This window comes from Paroedura picta, chromosome 11 (genome assembly GCF_049243985.1).
Source record: "Paroedura picta isolate Pp20150507F chromosome 11, Ppicta_v3.0, whole genome shotgun sequence".
In the NCBI taxonomy this organism is placed as follows: domain Eukaryota; kingdom Metazoa; phylum Chordata; class Lepidosauria; order Squamata; family Gekkonidae; genus Paroedura; species Paroedura picta.
This window is the reverse complement of record NC_135379.1, coordinates 45,649,416-45,668,912: the sequence shown is the minus strand read 5'-3', so window position 1 is coordinate 45,668,912 and position 19,497 is coordinate 45,649,416. Positions and strand designations below refer to the sequence as shown.

Genomic DNA, 19,497 nt, shown 5'->3' with positions numbered 1-19,497 from the left:
CCCAGGATCATGATACCCGTTTCCTCTGTGAAAATGCAGAGCAATTTTATTGGTCAGTTTCTGAAAGGAAACAATTAATTGCTGGCCCAGGATACGACCCATCCCCATGACCATAGGGAGACTACTGAAATGCATGCTGGCAAGTGGCAGCGGGGGGGGGGAGGCACCACCAGATGCAAACCCTGCCCCCCACACAAACACACCAAGTCCGTGTAGTGACAAGCATACTTTCTTACACTGTTCCTTTTTGCTTTTTATCAATAATGTATCCACCAGACTTGAAGATCAAAAAGAGAAATGGATGCCTCTTCAAACAACAGACTTCAAAAGCTTCACACGGGGAAACAGGATAGATTCTGCTCATGGACCCTTTTCTGCTTATTTCCAAACCATTTCTTATAGGGCCTTTAGCACAGGGTAGATATTTGTGGGATCAAAACGCACACAAAGTCTGTCCGGTACAAAGGCAGAACGCATGTAGCAATTGACGTTTCTCTTTGTAACAGGGGTAGTCAAACTGCAGCCCTCCAGATGTCCATGGACTACAATTCCCAGAAGCCCCTGCCAGCGAATGCTGGCAGGGGCTTCTGGGAATTGTAGTTCATGGACATCTGGAGGGCTGCAGTTTGACTACCCCTGCTTTATAACATAAGCAAGCTGAGACACGATTCCTTTCTGCTCACTCCACACATCTATTTTGAAAGCAAACACAGAAACTTCAATCTTGCAAACCTGACACCGTGCACATAGATTTCATATCTAAAGGCATGGGAAATAGTCTTCAAAGTCACAGCAGATCTCTTTCTGTAAATGTCTTAACCAAACTCACATTTTCAGCATAGCATGGCTTATACGCAATCATAAAAACATGATAACCATAAAATTATTTAAAAACAGCAACTCAAAGAGCGAAACCTGAATAAAATTAAAGCATTAACTGCGTTGCCCATAGATACGCCACAAGACCATTAATAAAAAGGGAGTGAAGAAACAAGGTTCTATAAGTTCCAACAATGCAAAAGAAAAAGCTAAGTGCAATAGCTGCAAAAGCACTAGAGATACTGCTCTTTTGAATCCTGAACAAATCAGGAATCAAGTGTATGGGAGGTTCAACACGGCAAAACACTGTCTTTACAAAGATGCTCAATTCCATTTTTTAGAATCTCCATCGCAAAAATATCCAATCACTACTAGTTACGGACGCTTGGCACTCTGCGTATACCCAGAGGCTTCTCCAATCCTCTTTCTCCCAACCAATCAAAATTTGATTTGAACCTATCCAGGCAAAAACCTGGCTTATTTGTCATGTGACTATGAACTTAATATGTCATATTAAAAATAATGTTTCTGTGCAATATCACAAATATAAATAAGAGAGACAAGAAACCACAAAACTCTCCCATCCCCACCTTAACCACGATCTTTATGGATACATCATGTATATATGTGCTATTGTGCATTGCTTTAAAAGTTGCATCCTAGAGGAGAAATCAGTAGCTACCCATCTAAACTTTCATCGCTGTTCTCAGCATACGGGAGGAGACAATTGTGATTATCTGACTGACTGCCAACATTTCTGGGTTCTGATGACAACGAAAAATCAGCATGAAGAAAAATGCACATCTGTGTCAATCAAACCTGAACGATGTTTTGACGAGCGCATCAGGGCTCTCGATGGGTGGCAGTTCATCTGCCAAGATTTCTTCAGGAGGCCTTGGGTCATAGATGATGGTTGGCTTCTGCTTTTCCTTCAGATTCCCTGTGAGCCCGCCGATAATGGTGTTCCACAGACAGTTCTGAGATTTGGACCCTAGACAGGAAGAAAAGATGTATCAAAGAATGGCTGTTTCTCCACAAGATCACGGAACATGAAATGATATACCATCATCATAAGAAAAACACGCAATAACTCCCTTTTTAACATGAGAGCAGTATGTCATCATCCTCTGCGAAAACACAAAGCAAACCCTTGGTGCGCAAATGCCAGGGTGGCTAGTTCTGGCCTGGGAAATACCCAGGGCCATTCCGCACCGGGATCCATGTAGCAAATTGTTTGCTGAATGAAAAATCGCCATTTTAAATAGTGGAATTCGGCGTAACCTGCCTTTGTAGTGGAATACAGTTGCGTTTCTATCATTTCCCACAGGTTTCCAGTCTCTGCAAAAATCGCTAGCCAGGAAGCGCTATTGCTAAGCTGTGTCCCACCCCTGGCCGTCAAGCAGCCAATGGGCGGCCGTTATCATGCTCCCAAAGAGCCCCTTTCCCTTTAAGGAAGGTTTAAAAAAACACACACACACACGTTGCAACGAATATGCATTGATTCGTTGCAACGGAGAGACCCATCCAGCTAGCAAGTGGTGTTTGAGCTGCCATTTCATAGTTGCCACGCTCCCCCCGAGTGGAAAAAAAAAATCCCCCCCCCTCACGGGCGCGATTTTCGGCCGAAAACAGTGTGAAAATAAAGTGAAAATAAACCAGCAAACGGGCTTGTGCTTGGTAACTTTAAACAGAGGGACTGCAGCCGGGGAAGCCTCACTGGGTAAACGAAGGCTTGCCGGTGCGTTGATCTCCGCTCGCTCGGAGAAAAAAAATGGCGATCGCTTCGCCGGAAGATCAGAGGAGAGAGCCAGGGGGAGGGACTTTGCAGAATGTGTACAATGGTAACGCACAGAACTTTCCCGCTAGTGTTGCAGATTGGTTGCAGGAGTGTAGCGCTTTCTGGAGGGTGAATCCACTTTTTGGGATTTCCCTGAAAGCGCTACAACAAAGCGCTTTTTGCGGATCGGTTTCAGGAGTGTTGCAGATTGTCAACGACGTTGTGCATAACGGCAAAACTGTAGTGATTTCAATTAGTAACCATTGTGCTATTTTGGACGAATGCGGAAAGCCCCCCAGAGATTTGGGAGAGCAGAGCTGGGAGGGGGAGAGGTTTGGGGAGGAGAAGGACCTCAATATGACACAGAGTCATGGAGTCCATCTTCCTCAGCAGCCATTTTCTCCAGGGGAACGGTTCTCTGTAATTCGGAGGTGGGCTGTAATAACAGCAGCTCTCTAGGCCCTAGGTGGCGACTGGCAGCCCTAATAAACACAGCAGTACAGAAATTTCCATGGGGGAGTTTAAATCTGAAATGCAGCTTATGCTATTTTTCTAAAAAAAAAAAAAAAAACAGATTTCGCATCTGAGACAACTTCACTTTGCTGTCCTAGGGAGCTACACTCCACTGTTACTATCACCGTTCTTTCTTTCTTTCTTTCTTTCTTTCTTTCTTTCTTTCTTTCTTTCTTTCTTTCTTTCTTTTTCTTTCTTTCTTTCTTTCTTTCCTTCTTTCTTTCTTCCATTTTTTAAAAATTCAGTAAGTGCTCAGCAGCTCTCACTCAACGCTTGTCTCCCGAGGGAGGTGAATGGGAAAGAAATCCCCGCGGGCCGAGAGTTAACCTTCCTATCCCTGCACACAGATGTTCGGCGCTGATGTGGCATTAGCTCTTCCCTTTTAGATCCAAACTGGAACCGCTTAACTCTTCGATGTGCTAAAAACTGGCAAGGCAGGAGAGAACTCATAGAAGCCAAGTCACGGCAGCAGGGTTGCCATCTTCCTCCCAGCTCTCCGATTTCTGTGCCAAGTGTGTCTATAACGGCACATCAGACCCTGCATGGTGACCCTGCCCCCCTCCCTTCTTCATGAAAAGTGACACACGTGCATTGCCTCTGATTTTTAGGAATAAATAGCCGCTCCAGGGATAGATACAAAATTTAAATCAGAAAAGCGTTGCGAGGAGCACTTTCGGCTCCTTGGAGCTGCTTTCAACATTTGTAAAAACTATAGAAATGTTCGGCACTTCCAAGCTGAAGATTTCCTCCTCCCCTTGTTCTCGGCTGGTGCAGCAGCCCCCCTAGCCCAAGACTAAACCATCCATTTGGACTGCTAAGAAATCTCAACAAACGGGACATGCAAGGATGTGTGTGGGGCATTCCATTTCCCCCTTCCCCACTATTTCCTCCTTCCTTTCCCAGATCCTCTCCCATTTTTTTGCTCCCTCCTCCCACAACAGACACCCTGTGAGGGAGGTGGGGCTAAGAGAAAGAGAACTGCTCTGCAAGAACATCTCTCAGAGAACTACGACTAGCCCAAGGGCACCCAGCTGGCTGCATGTGGAAGAGCAGGGAATCAAACCCAGTTCTCCAGATTAGAGTTTGCCACTCTTCTTAACCACTTCACCATGCTGGCCTATTAAGAGACCGATTAGATGCAATAGTTAAATGTATTTACTTTTGGAATTTGGACTCTGATTAAAATTAATCATCAGGTCTACCAAACTGACAAGAAAATAATTCTGTCGTACAGGCCCTTGATTACGTCAGTCGGTAATTTGCCCGTGGGACTGAATGCCCATTGGATAAAACCCAGAAAGGTCTTTGAAGTACCTGCGCACTCCAGAGACCTTTCACATTCGTTGCTTTGAAAAAAAATACTACACAGAAACATCCCTAACGTGTTAAAAAATGGATATCCGTGACTCTTGAGAGGATGCGATTAAATATAAAACTGAGAACCTCATTGATGATCAAGAAATTGAACCAATGTTGTATACAAAATATGGTTAGAGTGCCACCGTGTGGCTGGTTAAGAATATTGCAGCCATGATCGGCACCTGCTGCTTTGCCAAATTTGTGTGAAGGTAGAGAGTAGCACCAGCGCACGTGGCAACTCCTTCTACAGCCATGCTACTGTTTGGTGCAGTGGTTAGGAGTGCGGACTTCCAATGTGGTGACCTGGGTTCGATTCTGCATTCCCCCACATGCGGCCAGCTGGGTGACCTTCGGCTTGCCATGGGGCTGATCAAGCTGTTCTGACCGGGCAGTGATATCAGGGCTCTCTCGGCCTCACCTACTTCACAGGGTGTCTGCCTGTTGTGGGGAGAGGAAAGGGAAGGTGACTGTAAGCCCCTATGAGACTCCTTCAGGTAGAGATAAGTGGCATGTAAGAACTAACTCTTCTTCATCAGTGGTAGTCAGCCTGTGGTCCTCCAGATGTCCATGGACTACAATTCCGATGAGCTCCTGCCAGGGAATGCTGGCAGGGGCTCATGGGAATTGTAGTCCATGGACATCTGGAGGACCACAGGCTGACTACCACTGATCTTCATCATCTGGTACAGTGGCATTACTGGTAACTACTCTCCAGAGACTCTAGCAGATAAGGGTCAATGTCAATAATTTATACAGAGGGATGAGAAGGCTCTGTCCTTCACAGCCGCAGAAAATGGAAGTACTCCTTATCTTTTAGGCAATGATTTAAAATGCACCTGAAGAAGTCACGGCTTACAATGATTTAAAATGCATTTTAAAATGGCACACTACCATGTCAGCTGAATGTCATATTTATTGTGTGGACTGCCCCTGAGAGGCACATTTTTATCATTATATAACTGACTGGAGTACTATAATTTTGCCTACATAGTATGTCCTTTTTTTAAAAATTGCTTTCTACCTCCACTACATAACTACTTCTCTTTGGTGCCAGTTTGGCGTAGTGGTTAGGAGGGCGGACTTCTAATCTGGCGAGCCGGGTTCGATTCTGCACTCCCCCACATGCAGCCAGCTGGGTGACCTTGGGCTCACCTCGGTGCTGAGAAAGCTGTTCTGACCGAGCAGTAATATCAGGGCTCTCTCAGCCTCACCTCCCTCACAGGGTGTCTGTGGTGGGGAGAGGAAAGGGAAGGCGACTGTAAGCCACTTTGAACCTCCTTTGAGTAGAGAAAAGCAGCATATAAGAGCCAACTCTTCTTCTTCTTCTTTTTCATGTCCTAAAGAAACATAAAGGTTATTAGGGCTCCGTAAGTCTGTACAAATGTAAAACTCATGTTTGCACAGATGCAATTTGGATCAGGACCATGTGTGAAGAAGGCATGTAACCCTTCGTGCCCTACTCAGCTTGGCTTTATCAACACTGGGCTTTCTGCAGAGTTGTTAACAATTTTCAAGGGGTAAACATTCTGGTTTTAAAAGGAGACATATTATTTCGCTTTAAAACTTCTAACAGTATCGAGAGCCCAATTACAGTTTAGAAAACCGAGCAGGGCTTGAAAGGACAAATCCACTCTTCATTTCCTGTTCAGCCCTGATTAATATCAAAGCTGCATGTGTGTTTGGGTGATCTTTGTCCTATCTTGCTTTGACTCTTCTGATAACAGTGATTGGCAATCTCCAGTCTTGGGCTGGTTGAGATGGGTGGGAATGACTTTCAAACATAGAAAAGACAAGCAAAACTGTTTTTTTTTACTTGCCACAGTCAGCTTCTGTGAACCTAGATTTCATTCATTCATTCATTCATTCATTCATTCATTCATTCATTCATTCATTCATTCATTATATTTATATACCGCCGTCCTCGGAGGCTCAGGGCGGTTTACATGGAACATATGAACAATACATGAAACAATCTGTAACAAATGAATAACCGTACAATAATATTAATAACTGATAGTTGTAACAATATAAACAGTGTAAACAATGCAACAATGCAACAGTGCAAACAGATCCAGAGCACTCTGGTGGAGTTCTGGGAGGGAGGGGGGCAGGGACGCTTCAGATGTTGTTGGTTATGCCTGGTTTCAACTAAATGCCTGGCAGAAGAGCTCCTTTTTGCAGGCCCTGCGGAACTATTTAAGCTCCGTCAGGGCCCTGATCTCCTCCGGGAGCTCATTCCATCAGGTGGGAAAGAAGGAACTCCTTTTAGCAGAAGGATCTCCCTTCCTGGGCATGTAGTACACAGAAGCCTCAACATTTACTTATTTGCAACATTCAGGAAGTAAAGTCAACAAGACTAGACTACTTACGAGCAAATCGTGACAGTGGCCGAGCATTTTTGTCTCCCGTCTCATTGGCAACTGAAAGAGAAAAGACGGCACCTATTAAAATGCAAGTAGGGCTAGTAATGATAAATAATCCGTCCCGTTGGCCTAAAAAGCATACCGGAGCTTTCTTCTTGTCCACCTGTGCCTTGGATGCTACTCCCAGTCGCATTCTTTCAACAACTGTGCAGCCACAAGCAAATGTGATGGAGACACCTTGCCTTACTGATGGTAAAAATGAAAGAGGTCATCTGACCACTGAAAGAGACTATGTTGCGGTTATGGGAATTGCCTGTCAAAAGCCACGTGAGGCTGCTGTTGCCTCAGTGCTTCAGCCTTGGCGATTTACTGGGCAGCCTGTCTGGCTTCCTGCTCACATCAGCCAGTAGATGGAAGTGTTACAACACCTTCCTTTGTGGAGGAGACTGCCATCGCCTCCCCAAAATACCTTCAGATTCAGTACCTTACAGCAGGCATAGTCAACCTGTGGGCCTTCAGACGTTCATGGACTACAATTTCCATGAGCCCCTGCCAGCAAATGCTGGCAGGGGCTCATGGTAATTGTAGTCCACGAACATCTGTTGGCCCACAGGTTGACTACCCCTGCCTTACAGCATTCACCACAGGAAACTCTCATCCACTACATCCACCAGACTGGTTCTGAGGAGTACAGAGCCGTCTTTCTGTTTTCTCCGAGGCAAAAAATCGATCCACTGAGTTTAAATTACATTTCTGGTTCCTCTAACTGCAAGCACGTGTTTAAAAAGGGATCCATTCAGCTGAAAGTAAGAGGAGAAGTTGTGGGGGAAGCCCCTCCAAGTGCAAGCCTATTTTTAAACTCAGTCAAAATCCCAGGCTAGCGTTCATTGGGCTGGAAGGAACCCCTTCGTGGACATAGAAGGCACACGCTCTTGCACAAGGAGCAAAATGTATTTCGGCAGAATCCCCCAACCCCATTACGTCACCTCCTCTTTCCTAAAACTCAGTAATGGGGAGAAAGAACGCACAAGAGCTGCAGCAAGAGGAAGGCAGAAGAACCACGCTCCGGAAACCACCTTCACTGCAGAGTAGTCCACCTACCCGTGGCAACCTGGAGGTCTCCCGCTATTATCACTGATCTCCAGATGGCCAAGATCAGTCCCCTTGAGAAAACAGCTGCTTTGGAGGGTGAATTCTATGGAATGATACCCAGTTGAGGCCCTTGACTTCCTTGAGCCCTGTCCTCCTCAGGCCCCAACCCCAAAATCTCAACATATTTCCCAACTCAGAGACGGCGACTCTGACATTTCTTTGGATCTTGACAGGGCTTTGTTTTTCCTCTAAAGACTTGACGAACCAATTAGTAAGGTATTTAACAAGTCTTTCCAAGTAAATTTCTCTAAGCTGTCACTAGTTATATAACTCGCATTGTGTAACCCAGGGGTAGTCAAACTGCGGTCCTCCAGATGTCCATGGACTACACTTCCCAGAAGCCCCTGCCAGCATTCGCTGGCAGGGGCTTCTGGGAATTGTGGTCCATGGACATCTGGAGGGCCGCAGTTTGACTACCCCTGGTGTAACCATTTCTCCATCTAAGGCTGCTTCCGTAAAGGGGTGGCCGCCTTTCTGATTGCTGAGGCAGATTAAGAATACATCTGCAGCAGGGACAACGTAGCCACGTGGAGATTTATCAGTGCTTTGGAAAAACTGTGGGTTCTGGGGATAGCACTACATTGCTTTAACTCCACAGCAATATACCTAACAGATGTTTGTTTGTTTTTCAAACTGGCAAAATGGCTGCCAATGGTGAGGAGAAATGGTGGGGAAGAAGGAAAACAGCAGCACCAGCAGAGGTGCCAGATATAAGCGAGGTGAAGCAGAAACCAGCACTCTCCCTTTCAAGCTCTACCAAACCTACTCTGGTAAACTTATTTCAGGCAAGATGGCAAGAAGTAGTGGGGCCTACGGGGAGACACGTGCCTGAGACCGGGTTCCCCTGACCCTTGGTTGGAGCTTGTGGGGTTCCCCTAGGATTTTCTTCCTTGGCTCCACTCCCTTGGGTCCTTCCTCTCTCCTCTCTGGGTTGGGAAATACCTGGAGACTTTAGGCATGGAGCTGGGAGTGGGTGGGATCTGGGGTGAGAAGGGACCTCAGTGGAGTATAAGGCTATGGAGTCCATCCTCCAAAGCAGCCATTTTCTCCAGGGGAACTGGCCTCCGTAGCCTAGAGATGAGGTACAATTCCAGGGGATCCTTACTGGCATCCCTACTTTCCAACATCCAGGTCCCCTCTCCCTCCATCCCGAGAGCCTCCCTTAGCTTTCCTACTTCCAGCTGATCTTCAGCCCCCCTTCCAATGGCCCACCTCCTCCATTTGACTCTGCAGGCCATGGGGGCGGGCAAACTCCTGCCCACCTACCAGAGGCAACTTGTAACTTCTGCCCAGACAGGTTGGAATGTAGAGTCACCATCATGGGGCTCTTGGAAGACAGCAGGAGGAAACCCAGAAGGTTGGCAAAAGCATGATAATGTCATGTAGAAGTCAAAATTTGTTACGATTTGGGAAGACATGCAGAGCAAGAGCTTTCTGCAGAAGCCACCCGACCACCTCCTGATCTCCTCCCTATTTTATCTCTCAAAAATGTGCCCCCGAGAAAATTTCCAACTTCCAACTAGAAATGGCATATGGGTTTGTGCTGAGAAATCCAGGTCAACATTTTTTTTAAATAAAGTGTTATTGCTACTGTGCCTAAAAAAAATATGAACCTCAGGCAAGCTGTGCCAATTCCCCCAAACATTCTGTGTCATGCGGAAAGAACATATGGCACATTTTAGACTATTTGCTTTCCCATGCACATATTTCACATCCAATTAAAGTGAGAATAAGGCATTCAAGAGATCGGGAGCTTTCAAAATCTCTCAATATTTAACATCTCGATGTAAGGAAGCAGACCCCTGGGGTGTCCAAACGAAGTCAACACCAACCTACCCAGCAATCAGCCAATCCGCTAACAATATCCAGCTGGCCCAATCTGAATGTTATCCTGATGGCCCACTGCCCAAAGCGGAGGGTGGAGAGCCAACAAAAATAGCTTAGGATTGTTTCTCTCTTCTTGTGTGCCTGACACTCATATGCAGGGCGCATGCATGTGCCATGAATGCTCCATGCTGTGAAAATTGCCTCATCCCCATAGCACTGCTGAGTGGAGTGATGTATACTTAATGTAGCCAGTTCAGCACATCATTCTAGCAGACATCTGTGTAATTTTGCCCACAAAGGTCAAAGAGGCAAGTTTTTGCAAAACCTATTTGGAAACTAATGTCTTCCAATATCTATAAAGATGGAATGCAGCGTAGAATTATAGAGTCATAGAGTTGGAAGGGACCTCATGGGTCATCTAGTCCAACCCCTGCATTATGCAGGACACTCACATCCCAATCGCTCATCCACTGTAACCTGCCACCCCCTTGAGCCTTCACAGAATCAGCGTCTCCGTAAGATGGCTATCCAGCCTCTGCTTAAAAATCTCCAAAGATGGGGAACCCACCACCTCCCGAGGAAGCCTGTTCCACTGAGAAACTGCTCTAACTGTCAGGAACTTCTTCCAGATGTTTAGACAGAATTCTTTTGAATTAATTTCATCCCATTGGTTCTGGTCCATCCCTCTGGAGCAAGAGAGAACAACTCTGCTCCATTCTCTATATTAGCGATCCCCAACCTGTGGGCTGCGGACCACATGTGGTCCGTTGACTAACTGGAGGTGGGCCACGAAGGACGCCTTCCCCCCCCGGCCCTTTACTTCATCCACGATCCAGCAGGCACACATGGGACTATCTCGTTGCAGAGAAACAAGCTCAGGGTTCCCATTGATTTGTCATTGTCATGAGTTTAAATTTCCATGAAAATAAAATGTTCCTTTTGTTCATTGTTGTAGCGTGTCTGCATCTTATTTTGAAGGGATGTTTAAACATTACCATAGCGACCAGAATCAGAGAGCATTAGGGCAGTGGGCTTCAGTAAAATTGTCAAGCGTTGAGTGGTCCCCGGTGAAAAAAAGGTTGGGGACCACTGCTCTATATGGTGCCTTTTAAATACTTGAAGATGGTTATCAAATCCCCTTTATAAGACTAAAGGCTACCAAGGAGAGGAAGAACTCCAGAAGAGCCAATCCCTGTAGGCCAAGCTATTTTTGAAATGGAATTTTCCCCCCTGCCCTCCTGGTAATAAAAGCATCCTGAGAGGTGGCCTCAGAGGAGGTAATCACCAACTTTTAAAAGTGGCTGTGCCTGGAAGCCATTTCAGTATTGCAGCAACTGGATGTGCTTCCACACCAGCCCTTCACCTTCCCATTCAATCACTTGTTTTGCTGACATTCCCCCCAAACTGTTGTGCTCTTATTTTCCCTCCTGTTGTCTTCCTACGCCTTTTTGGTTGTTGTTGGCAGGGGCTCATGGGAATTGTAGTCCATGGACATCTGGAGGGCTGCAGTTTGCCTACCCCTGCTGTAAGGGTTCCTCTCTTCTCCCCAGGTACCTGCCCATCTCCTCCACTATTGGAGGTTTACGGATATACGCATCATGCTGTCTTATACTAAATCAGAGGATTGGTCCATTGAGATCTACCTGTCTACTCAGACTTGGTTGCAGCTCTGTAGTTTCAGGCAACATTAACAAATACCTGGATATTCACATCACTCCCTCCCCAAGCCAGCTTGGTGAGGTGGCTACGAATGCTGACTTCTAACCTGGCAAGCAGGGTTTGATTCCCCACTCTTCCACGTGTAGCCAGTTGGGTAGCCTTGGGACTCATCACAGTCCTGACAGAGCTCTTTTCACAGAGCAGTAATGTCAGAGCTCTCTGTCAGTCTCAGCTCCCTCACAGGGTGTCTGTTGTGGGGAGGGGAAAGGGAAGGTGAATATCAGCTGCTTTGAGACTCCTTCGGCAATGAAAGCAGGGTAGAAAAAAAAACAACTTTTCTTTTCTGAATTAGAGATGCTACAGATTAAACCTGAGACCTTCAGCATGGTAAGCAGCTGCTCTACCATGAAGCCACAGCCCCTCCCCTTCTACAAGAATCCCCATATCAATTTCAGTAAAAAGAAAGACTTATAACTGTAGCCAAAACCCACTGAAATTCCCCTTTTCATTAAAATTTACAATGTTCTGTTCACCAACTCTTCTTCTTCTTCAGTCATCTCAGGGCTCTCTCAGCCTCACCCGCCTCACAGGGTATCTGTTGAGGGGAGAGGAAAGGGAAGGAGACTGTCAGCCGCTTTGAGACTCCTTCGGGTAGAGAAAAGTGGCATATAAAAACCAACTCTTCTTCTTCCATGGGGATTTAAACTGAGGGAACTGATCAACCACAGGTGAGGAAGGTGCCTTCTAGGCTAACTTCTGCCCAGTACAAGAAATCTACATTAGAACATTCCTGACTGCTTGCAGATTTGCCTTTTTTTGCACAGTAAAATCCAGCTGCAAAAGCACATTGACAGTGTGTTATCCAACATGTGTGGAATAAGCTAAACAAGTCAATATTCTCAACCCTATTTAAGAGTCACTTCTATTGTCTCATCTTTCCTGTTAGTTCATGCCTGTGCTTTTCAGTTAGGCAAAAGCTTAGAGAGTGCCTTTATTGATTTGTTTGGATTAATTTGCCCCTCCTCTTTGCACATTCACTTCCCTTCTCTTCCCTCCTCTTACCTGGAGGCTGACAAGACTGGTGGAAGCTGAGTGAATCCAGGAGGAACAGATGGGAAACTGACACCATGACTGTTGCTATCTCCTATGCTGACCATCTTAGGAAAGCTACCAGCTACCTCAGTAGCTCTCCTCATTTTCTTGGGCAGAGTCCTATATGACTGACATATCCATGCATACTCAGAGGCCAGCAAGGGTGCATCCTTGAAGCTTGGGCTACCTGTGATGCTCCCAATATGTCTGATTGCAACAGGGATCATATCTGTGCATGTATGTTCCCCTGTTCAAAACAACATGGTGGTATAGATCAGGGCACTGAAGGTACCGTGTGCTGTCGAGACACACAGCTGCTGAGCTGCTGGTGTGCAGGGCTTGTGTGTGCCCGCAGGATCGTCTCATGGTTAGTTATTTTTTTCACAAACGCCATAAAGGAATACTCCGATGTCTAAAACTGCCATATGGGAAGGATTCAGCGCAGACATGTTACTATGTACCCATGCTTTGAAAACAGCTTGGCAGTACCTCTGTCTCTTTGGGAACTGAATTGCCTCTGCCAAATCCATCATAAACAAAACTGTTTGCACAGGATTCCCACCACCACCCCCAACACTCCTTTCCTGTCTCCAGATTTCAGTCCCTGGCAATCTAAATTTGAAAGCAAACACTCTTCTTTTTCTTTTCTTTTTTTTAAGTCTCTTAGCCAACCGTCTCTTCATTATGGATTTTCCAATATTGCAATGCAGGGTGGGAAAAGGAGGGTGACTGTGTAAATGAATTATCCCAGATCCTTGAATAAACGCCATAAATTAGTGTGCTACAAACAGGATTATGTAACCCTACACTTAAGGTACCTTGTTTTTAAAATCAACAACTGTCTCAGCAAGTCCCCAGAGCCGGAAATGTCCACAAAGGCCATAACGCAGATAGAGATGATGTGTTCCAGAAGGATTTCATTCGGTGTGGGCCGAGGGCTGTTTTTCAACTGCCTCAACTGTATCCCTCGACTGGAGATTAGCAGCAGCATATCCGGAATAGCCTGAAGTTGGTTTGATGCCTTCATTTCTGTTTACACAGTTCCCTTTGGATAGGGAGCTTTTCGTTATGTGGGATCAACTACTCTAGAAAATTTTTTTTAAAAAACCCTCACAAGTGAGGAAGGAAATGGAAGGAGTAGATCAGTCTGTCTACCCACACTTCCTTCCAAGGCGTTCAGGTCAGTGTACCTGATTCTGCCTCTCCCATTTTCTCCTCATGACAATTCTGTGAAATAGGTTAGGTTGTGAGTAACTGGGCCGAGGCCACCCAACAAGTTTCCATGTCAAAATGTGGATCTGAATCAATGCCTCACAGCGCTTCGGCGTCAGAAGCGGCCGTTCGCACCCAGAGCAGCCAGCACTGCGGCACGGGAGGGAGAGGGGGTGTGGGCAGCATGCCACCAGCCGTGCCTCCCCTCCCTCCCACGTCATAGCGCTGGCTGCTTCAGGCACGAATGGCCACTTCAGATGCACAAGCACCCAACCCTAGAACCTAGCATGATCTGTGAAGTTTCCTGTGCATTATCTCTCTCTCGCTCTCTCTGAAGGGGTACATTTCTATTTATCATTTTATACTTCAAACTCTGTAACTAGTCTATTTTGTGGCTACATTATTAGTTTCCTCCCTGCTACGTACTCAGTATTACAGGTTTTTGCCTCTTCTGCATACTCACGATTACTTTTACCAAGTAGGTAATATAGCAAAACATATAGAAGGAAAATCTATTATGCAACTTATAAATAAGAAAATTTGACTGTTTCTCCCCAAGGAAGCCTAAGTACTTGGCTGCAGGGGAGTCCGTTGTCGGTCACCCAGCTGCTAGTCCCCTTCACGATGCTTCCACCAGCTCCCCCCTGCTGAGAATGATAGTTCCCGCAGCCAAATGTTTGGGACTGAAGTGGTTGGTCTCAGCCCCCCCAAAAAAGGCAGAAGGGAAGCAGTGAGTCTGACCAGTGACTTGGGCATATAATCTGCATTGAATTCACACCTGTGTTACATCTGACAACAGAGTTCAAAAGCATGTTCACCGCATGATGTGCCCCTTTTCCAACTACATCTGCGTGCAGCCTACAAGCTATTGTATAATCTCTTCAAGCAGGCCTTGTTTTGTTTTTTCCTATTTATGAATCAACAATGTGGCAGGGTCCCAGGAGCCACTTTCTTGGCTTTATATGTCATCGCCATTAGCAAATGAGGTCCCATGTGGATCTTTCGCGAGCCGTTTTTTTCCCCCTTCCAGATCAATGTTGTTCAAAGACTGGGGCCATGGTTCCCAATGCAAACATCTTGAAAACTTTTTCCAGTGGCAGGCAAATCTACCTTTGCCTACAGAGACTCCCTTCAGATCTTTCCTATAGCAATGCAGTATGTACTTGGACTCCTTTTTGGATATGCTAACCAGTAAAGTTCAAAAGGTACACAATATGCACACGGCATCAGTGACAAAACTTCCAAAGCGATAGCCCTCCATCCGCACCATCTAAATCAGGGGTAGTCAACCTGTGGTCCTCCAGATGTCCATGGACTCCATGGTCCTCCAGATGTCCATTTGCTGACAGGGGCTCATGGGAATTGTAGTCCATGGACATCTGGAGGACCACAGGTTGACTACCCCTGATCTAAATGATACCTGTCTCTTCTTTTACTAGGAGGGTGCTGTGGCTGAAAGATAGAACAGGTGCTTCTCATAGGTCAGTCCATGGTACTACTACTTAAGGCAGGGGTAGTCAACCTGCGTTTGCTGGCAGGGGATCATGGGAATTGTAGTACATGGACATCTGGAGGACCACAGGTTGACTACCCCTGACTTAAGGAATCTCATATTATGCCAATAAAGGTATTCTGTAACCTGGAATCTCATGTAGTATATATTGAGAAGATTCCCTGAGGCCCCTGATGACCTGCTGCCATTTAGAAACAATACGGAGTCAATTGGACCAGTGAGCTGTATAAAAAAGAGACAAACACCCCCAAAAAATCCCATTGACTGAATCCATGCACTGCTACAGGACCGCCCCTACTAGCTGCCTTGAGCAAGCTTCGGGAGAAGCAGCACAGCAGCCTTCTGAATAAATACAAATGTTGCTTCTGTGATGAATGCTAGGGGCATTTCTTCCCAAAGTCTCCCCAAGAGCGAGTGCAGCATAGGGGCAGAGTGATCGACTGAGATCTGAGACACATGGGCCTGAATTCCCACAATCCTGTGGGACAGCCATTTTCCCCCAGGCAAATGTACCTCACAGAACTATCAATGTGAAGATAAAAAATAGAAGGAAAAGAGAATGGTATTGTAAGATGCTTTGTTTCTTCGTTTGAGGAGAAAAAATATTTATAAAGTGTTGAAATATGCAGTGTACATGATTGAACAGACTATGAAGAATGTCCTGCAGGGGGCATCAGAGGATATATGTATTTAGCATAGTTGGATTAGGAACTTCCGGATATTATCAAATTATCAAATGATTTCCTTCAGTGTCATGATTGGCTCAATTGAAGGCTTCCTGCTCCTTTGAGCACAAGTCCTTCCCACTTGCCTCCAGAACAAACAGGAGAATGCAGGACAACAATAAGACAGAACTATCTCCTCGCTTACTCACAAAGTTGTTTCTGTTCTAAATAAAACTAATTCATTCTTTTAAGCAGTTTGGTGCTCTGCTCCTTTGCATATTTATACTCAGCCAACAATAAGTAAGCCAATAAGTAAAATGTGTTGTTTTTTTAGAAGACAAGCCAGGCCAGTGGCCATAGCTCAGGTAACAACTTGATGCAATGGTTGTGGAAACTTGTGTGTGTCCGAGGGAAAGAAAAGGGCTCAGACAGCCATGGGGCAGTGAAACATGAGAAATGAAGGATGAAAGACTCAGGTGCTATTTCTACATTTGTCCAAAGTGTCAACATGTCCCAGAATCATCACATTGGACTATCCAAGGATGTGATTACAGTTATGCCCCATTTAGCTTCCACTGTAGAACTCTATTGTATTTTTAGCCCTAATTTCCTCTAAAGAGCTCAGGGACACATACTTGGCTTTCCTCTCCTCCATTTTATTCCTACCACCAACTTTGTTGGAATATCCTGCAGTTGGAACACTTGGCCCCGAGTCACCATGCAAAATTCGTGGTCCAGCAGGGAATTGAACCTGGGTCACCCTTGCTCCCGCCTGATACCCCAACTCTTGTGCTATGTTGACTGACATACACAGAGTTCCCAGGGGGGCAATGCAGATGCAGACCAAATCCAAATGCAGAACAAATTCAACAAGACCTTGGACAAGGACCCTGGGGACCTCTGAACTATAGATTCCTCACTGGAAACAGGAGGGACTGAATTTCAAAATGTTTACTGAAGAGGTAACCCTTGCTGTGCTTCAAACCAGGGGTAGTCAACCTGTGGTCCTCCAGATGTTCATGAACTACTATTCCCATAAGCAAACGCTGGCAGGGGCTCATGGGAATTGTAGTTCATGAACATCTGGAGGACCACAGGTTGACTACCCCTGCTTCAAACAACAACTTGCCTTGGCCCTTGGAAAACACTGTCACTGAAGACATTTAAAAATAATACTAATAATAAGGAATGGATTTGATGCAGTCTAAGAACCTGAGTGTTATTCTAATGGCTCTACATTGCCAAATCCCAGGTTAGTTTAATTTTCAGGAGACTCTTTGCCATGTAGAGTTCTCCTGAAGCTTCATTAATGGAGAGCTGAGGTTTGCACCTTTCCAGCCCGTTTTCATAAGGGCCAATTAGACACCATTTCCCTTTCACTTCAGTCTCAGTCAGGGATTTCCTAAAAGCAACAGATAATTACTAGGGAGGCTTGATCTGTTTTCTTTCCTTCATCTACGAGGCCTGCAATCTTGCTGTTTCATGGAAAGTTTCCGGACACAGTCGCGCTGCGATCCAAAAGCATAATCTTCCTTTCTGGTTCCTTTACAAATACACTGGCAATGTTTTTAAATGTGGCTTGCCACATAAAACAGTGTGGACCACGTCACTCTTCCCTTAATGTATAGCTGCCATCTGCACAGTCACTGAGAGGTCTGCACAGAACAAACTCATGGAGGAAATACCCGTGTATAATATATACGCCGTATGTGCTCCTCCCCTCCCGTGCTATGATCAGCCATGCTGTTAACTTTGGGATCTTTTGGACCTCAGGGAAAGGGTGCATGCATGGGGACTTCCCCCCACATGTGTTCCCCAGGTGGACCACTTAGCAATGGGGGGGGGGGAAGCTACCATGTTCTTCCCCACTCTACCTTCCCCTATATACTTGCACTTAAGCCTAGTTTTTCAGCACCTTTTTGACACTGAAAAAGCCCACCTCGGCTTATACATGGGTATATACGGTAATTGAAATAAAGGCCCACTCCAGCCAGCCAATCGTTGCATTGCCTTTTGTAAATGTGTACAGCAAGCTGAGCTTGTTCTGGCAGCTCATGGGACATCAACGGTTTGACTGAGGGACTCTGATCTTTTTTTCCTTCAATGGCAAAAGAAACGGCCATGCTGGATGGGAGAGCCTGTGATGATGGAGCATTTCCCACCCTCGGCTTATATGCGAGTCAATAAGCTTGCCCAGATTCTGTGGTAAAATAGGGTGCCTCAGCTTATATGCGAGTATCTAGGGCAGGGGTAGTCAAACTGCGGCCCTCCAGATGTCCATGGACCACAATTCCCAGGATCCCCTGCCAGCATTCGCTGGCAGGGGCTCATGGGAATTGTAGTCCATGGACATCTGGAGGGCCGCAGTTTGACTACCCCTGATCTAGGGTATCTGCATTGGTCTTCTGCGATTCTAGCTGGGCAGGAAGCTCCAGAAAAGTGAACCTGGCCATAAGAGGGAACAGTTAGCATTGAGACTGCCACCTCTGTAAGTTACAATAACTATAAAAAAAAATTCGTATGCACTTCAATATCCATATAGATTCCGTTTAAATATTTAATACTTTAATAAAAGTATGTAATATTTGGTTCTAGTTATCTCTCAGAGCCTACCTTCTACCCTTATGGCTAGCTGATGGCCGAGAAGAACAATGTGGACCCAGTGACAGAGAACTGGAAATGTAGTCTTAGTGCAGTTCTGCTCATGCACGCCTTTGTGCTACACCTACAGCTTCCTCCCCCTATACTAGAGAGCCTAGATACTGGTTGCACACGGTCTCAGGCAAAGAGAAACACAGGCAGGTAGGCAATAAAAGCCTGTTCAAGCAGCTGCTATCATCCACCTCCCTCTCCCGGAATGTTTGCACTGGATCCATCCCAATACATAGAACAGGGATTTCCCAACCAGGGTTCTGGGGCTACATGAGAGTTTCCTGGGGGTTATGTGGCCTTTCCCAGAAGTTCAGATGGCTGCTGACTTCACTGGACATCACTGGAGCCCACTTCTCCTGTTGCTCTACAGACCTAGAGTCTTTCTCCACAATGGAAATCATCAGTCAATCGATTGACTGGCTCCCGTATCTTACTTCCACGTATGTTACCACTTCTGGGGTTCCTCGAAGCCTGGGCTCCCCCCGCTGAAGCCCAAGTATAGCTATCTGGCTGATCAATTGGTTCAACTGATGTTAAAGTTCAGCGTAATGCTTTAATGTTTTAATGATAAACTGTATTCATGATGATGCAGGTGTATCCGTTTAGTCATGTCTGACCCTCAGTGATTCTATAGGAAAGTCTTCGCCATGCGCCTCTGTCTCTGACTGCTTCTTTCAGTTGGTTCATGGTCATCCCTGTGTCAGCTTTGATCGTGTCGAGCCAGCAGATCCTTTGGTGACCACGTTTCCTTTTGCCTCTGACCATGCCAAGCATTCATGATTTCTCCAACAAGTTTGATCGCAGGATGTGTCCAAAGTAAGTGAGCTTCAGCCATAATATCTTTCCTTCTAATGACATAGTTGGTTTGCTCCTCTCTAAAACTATCTTGCTGGT

The 19,497-nt window shown here is 45.8% G+C and overlaps 1 protein-coding gene across 4 annotated transcripts in view; it reads right to left on the bottom strand.

The window, feature by feature from the left end:
* Window positions 1-19,497, bottom strand: part of PDE1C (phosphodiesterase 1C) — a 292,459-nt gene that overhangs the window by 190,049 nt on the left and 82,913 nt on the right. For all 4 annotated transcript variants that reach the window (XR_013225262.1, XM_077302606.1, XM_077302607.1 and 1 more), the window contains exons 2-3: window positions 6,838-6,888; window positions 1,639-1,810 (exon numbers count right to left, since the gene is read on the bottom strand). Coding sequence is in view for 3 of the 4 variants with exons in the window: in XM_077302606.1 (XP_077158721.1) it covers window positions 1,639-1,810; window positions 6,838-6,888 (223 nt within the window). In the remaining variant the exon portion in view is untranslated. The remainder of the gene's footprint in view (window positions 1-1,638; window positions 1,811-6,837; window positions 6,889-19,497) is intronic.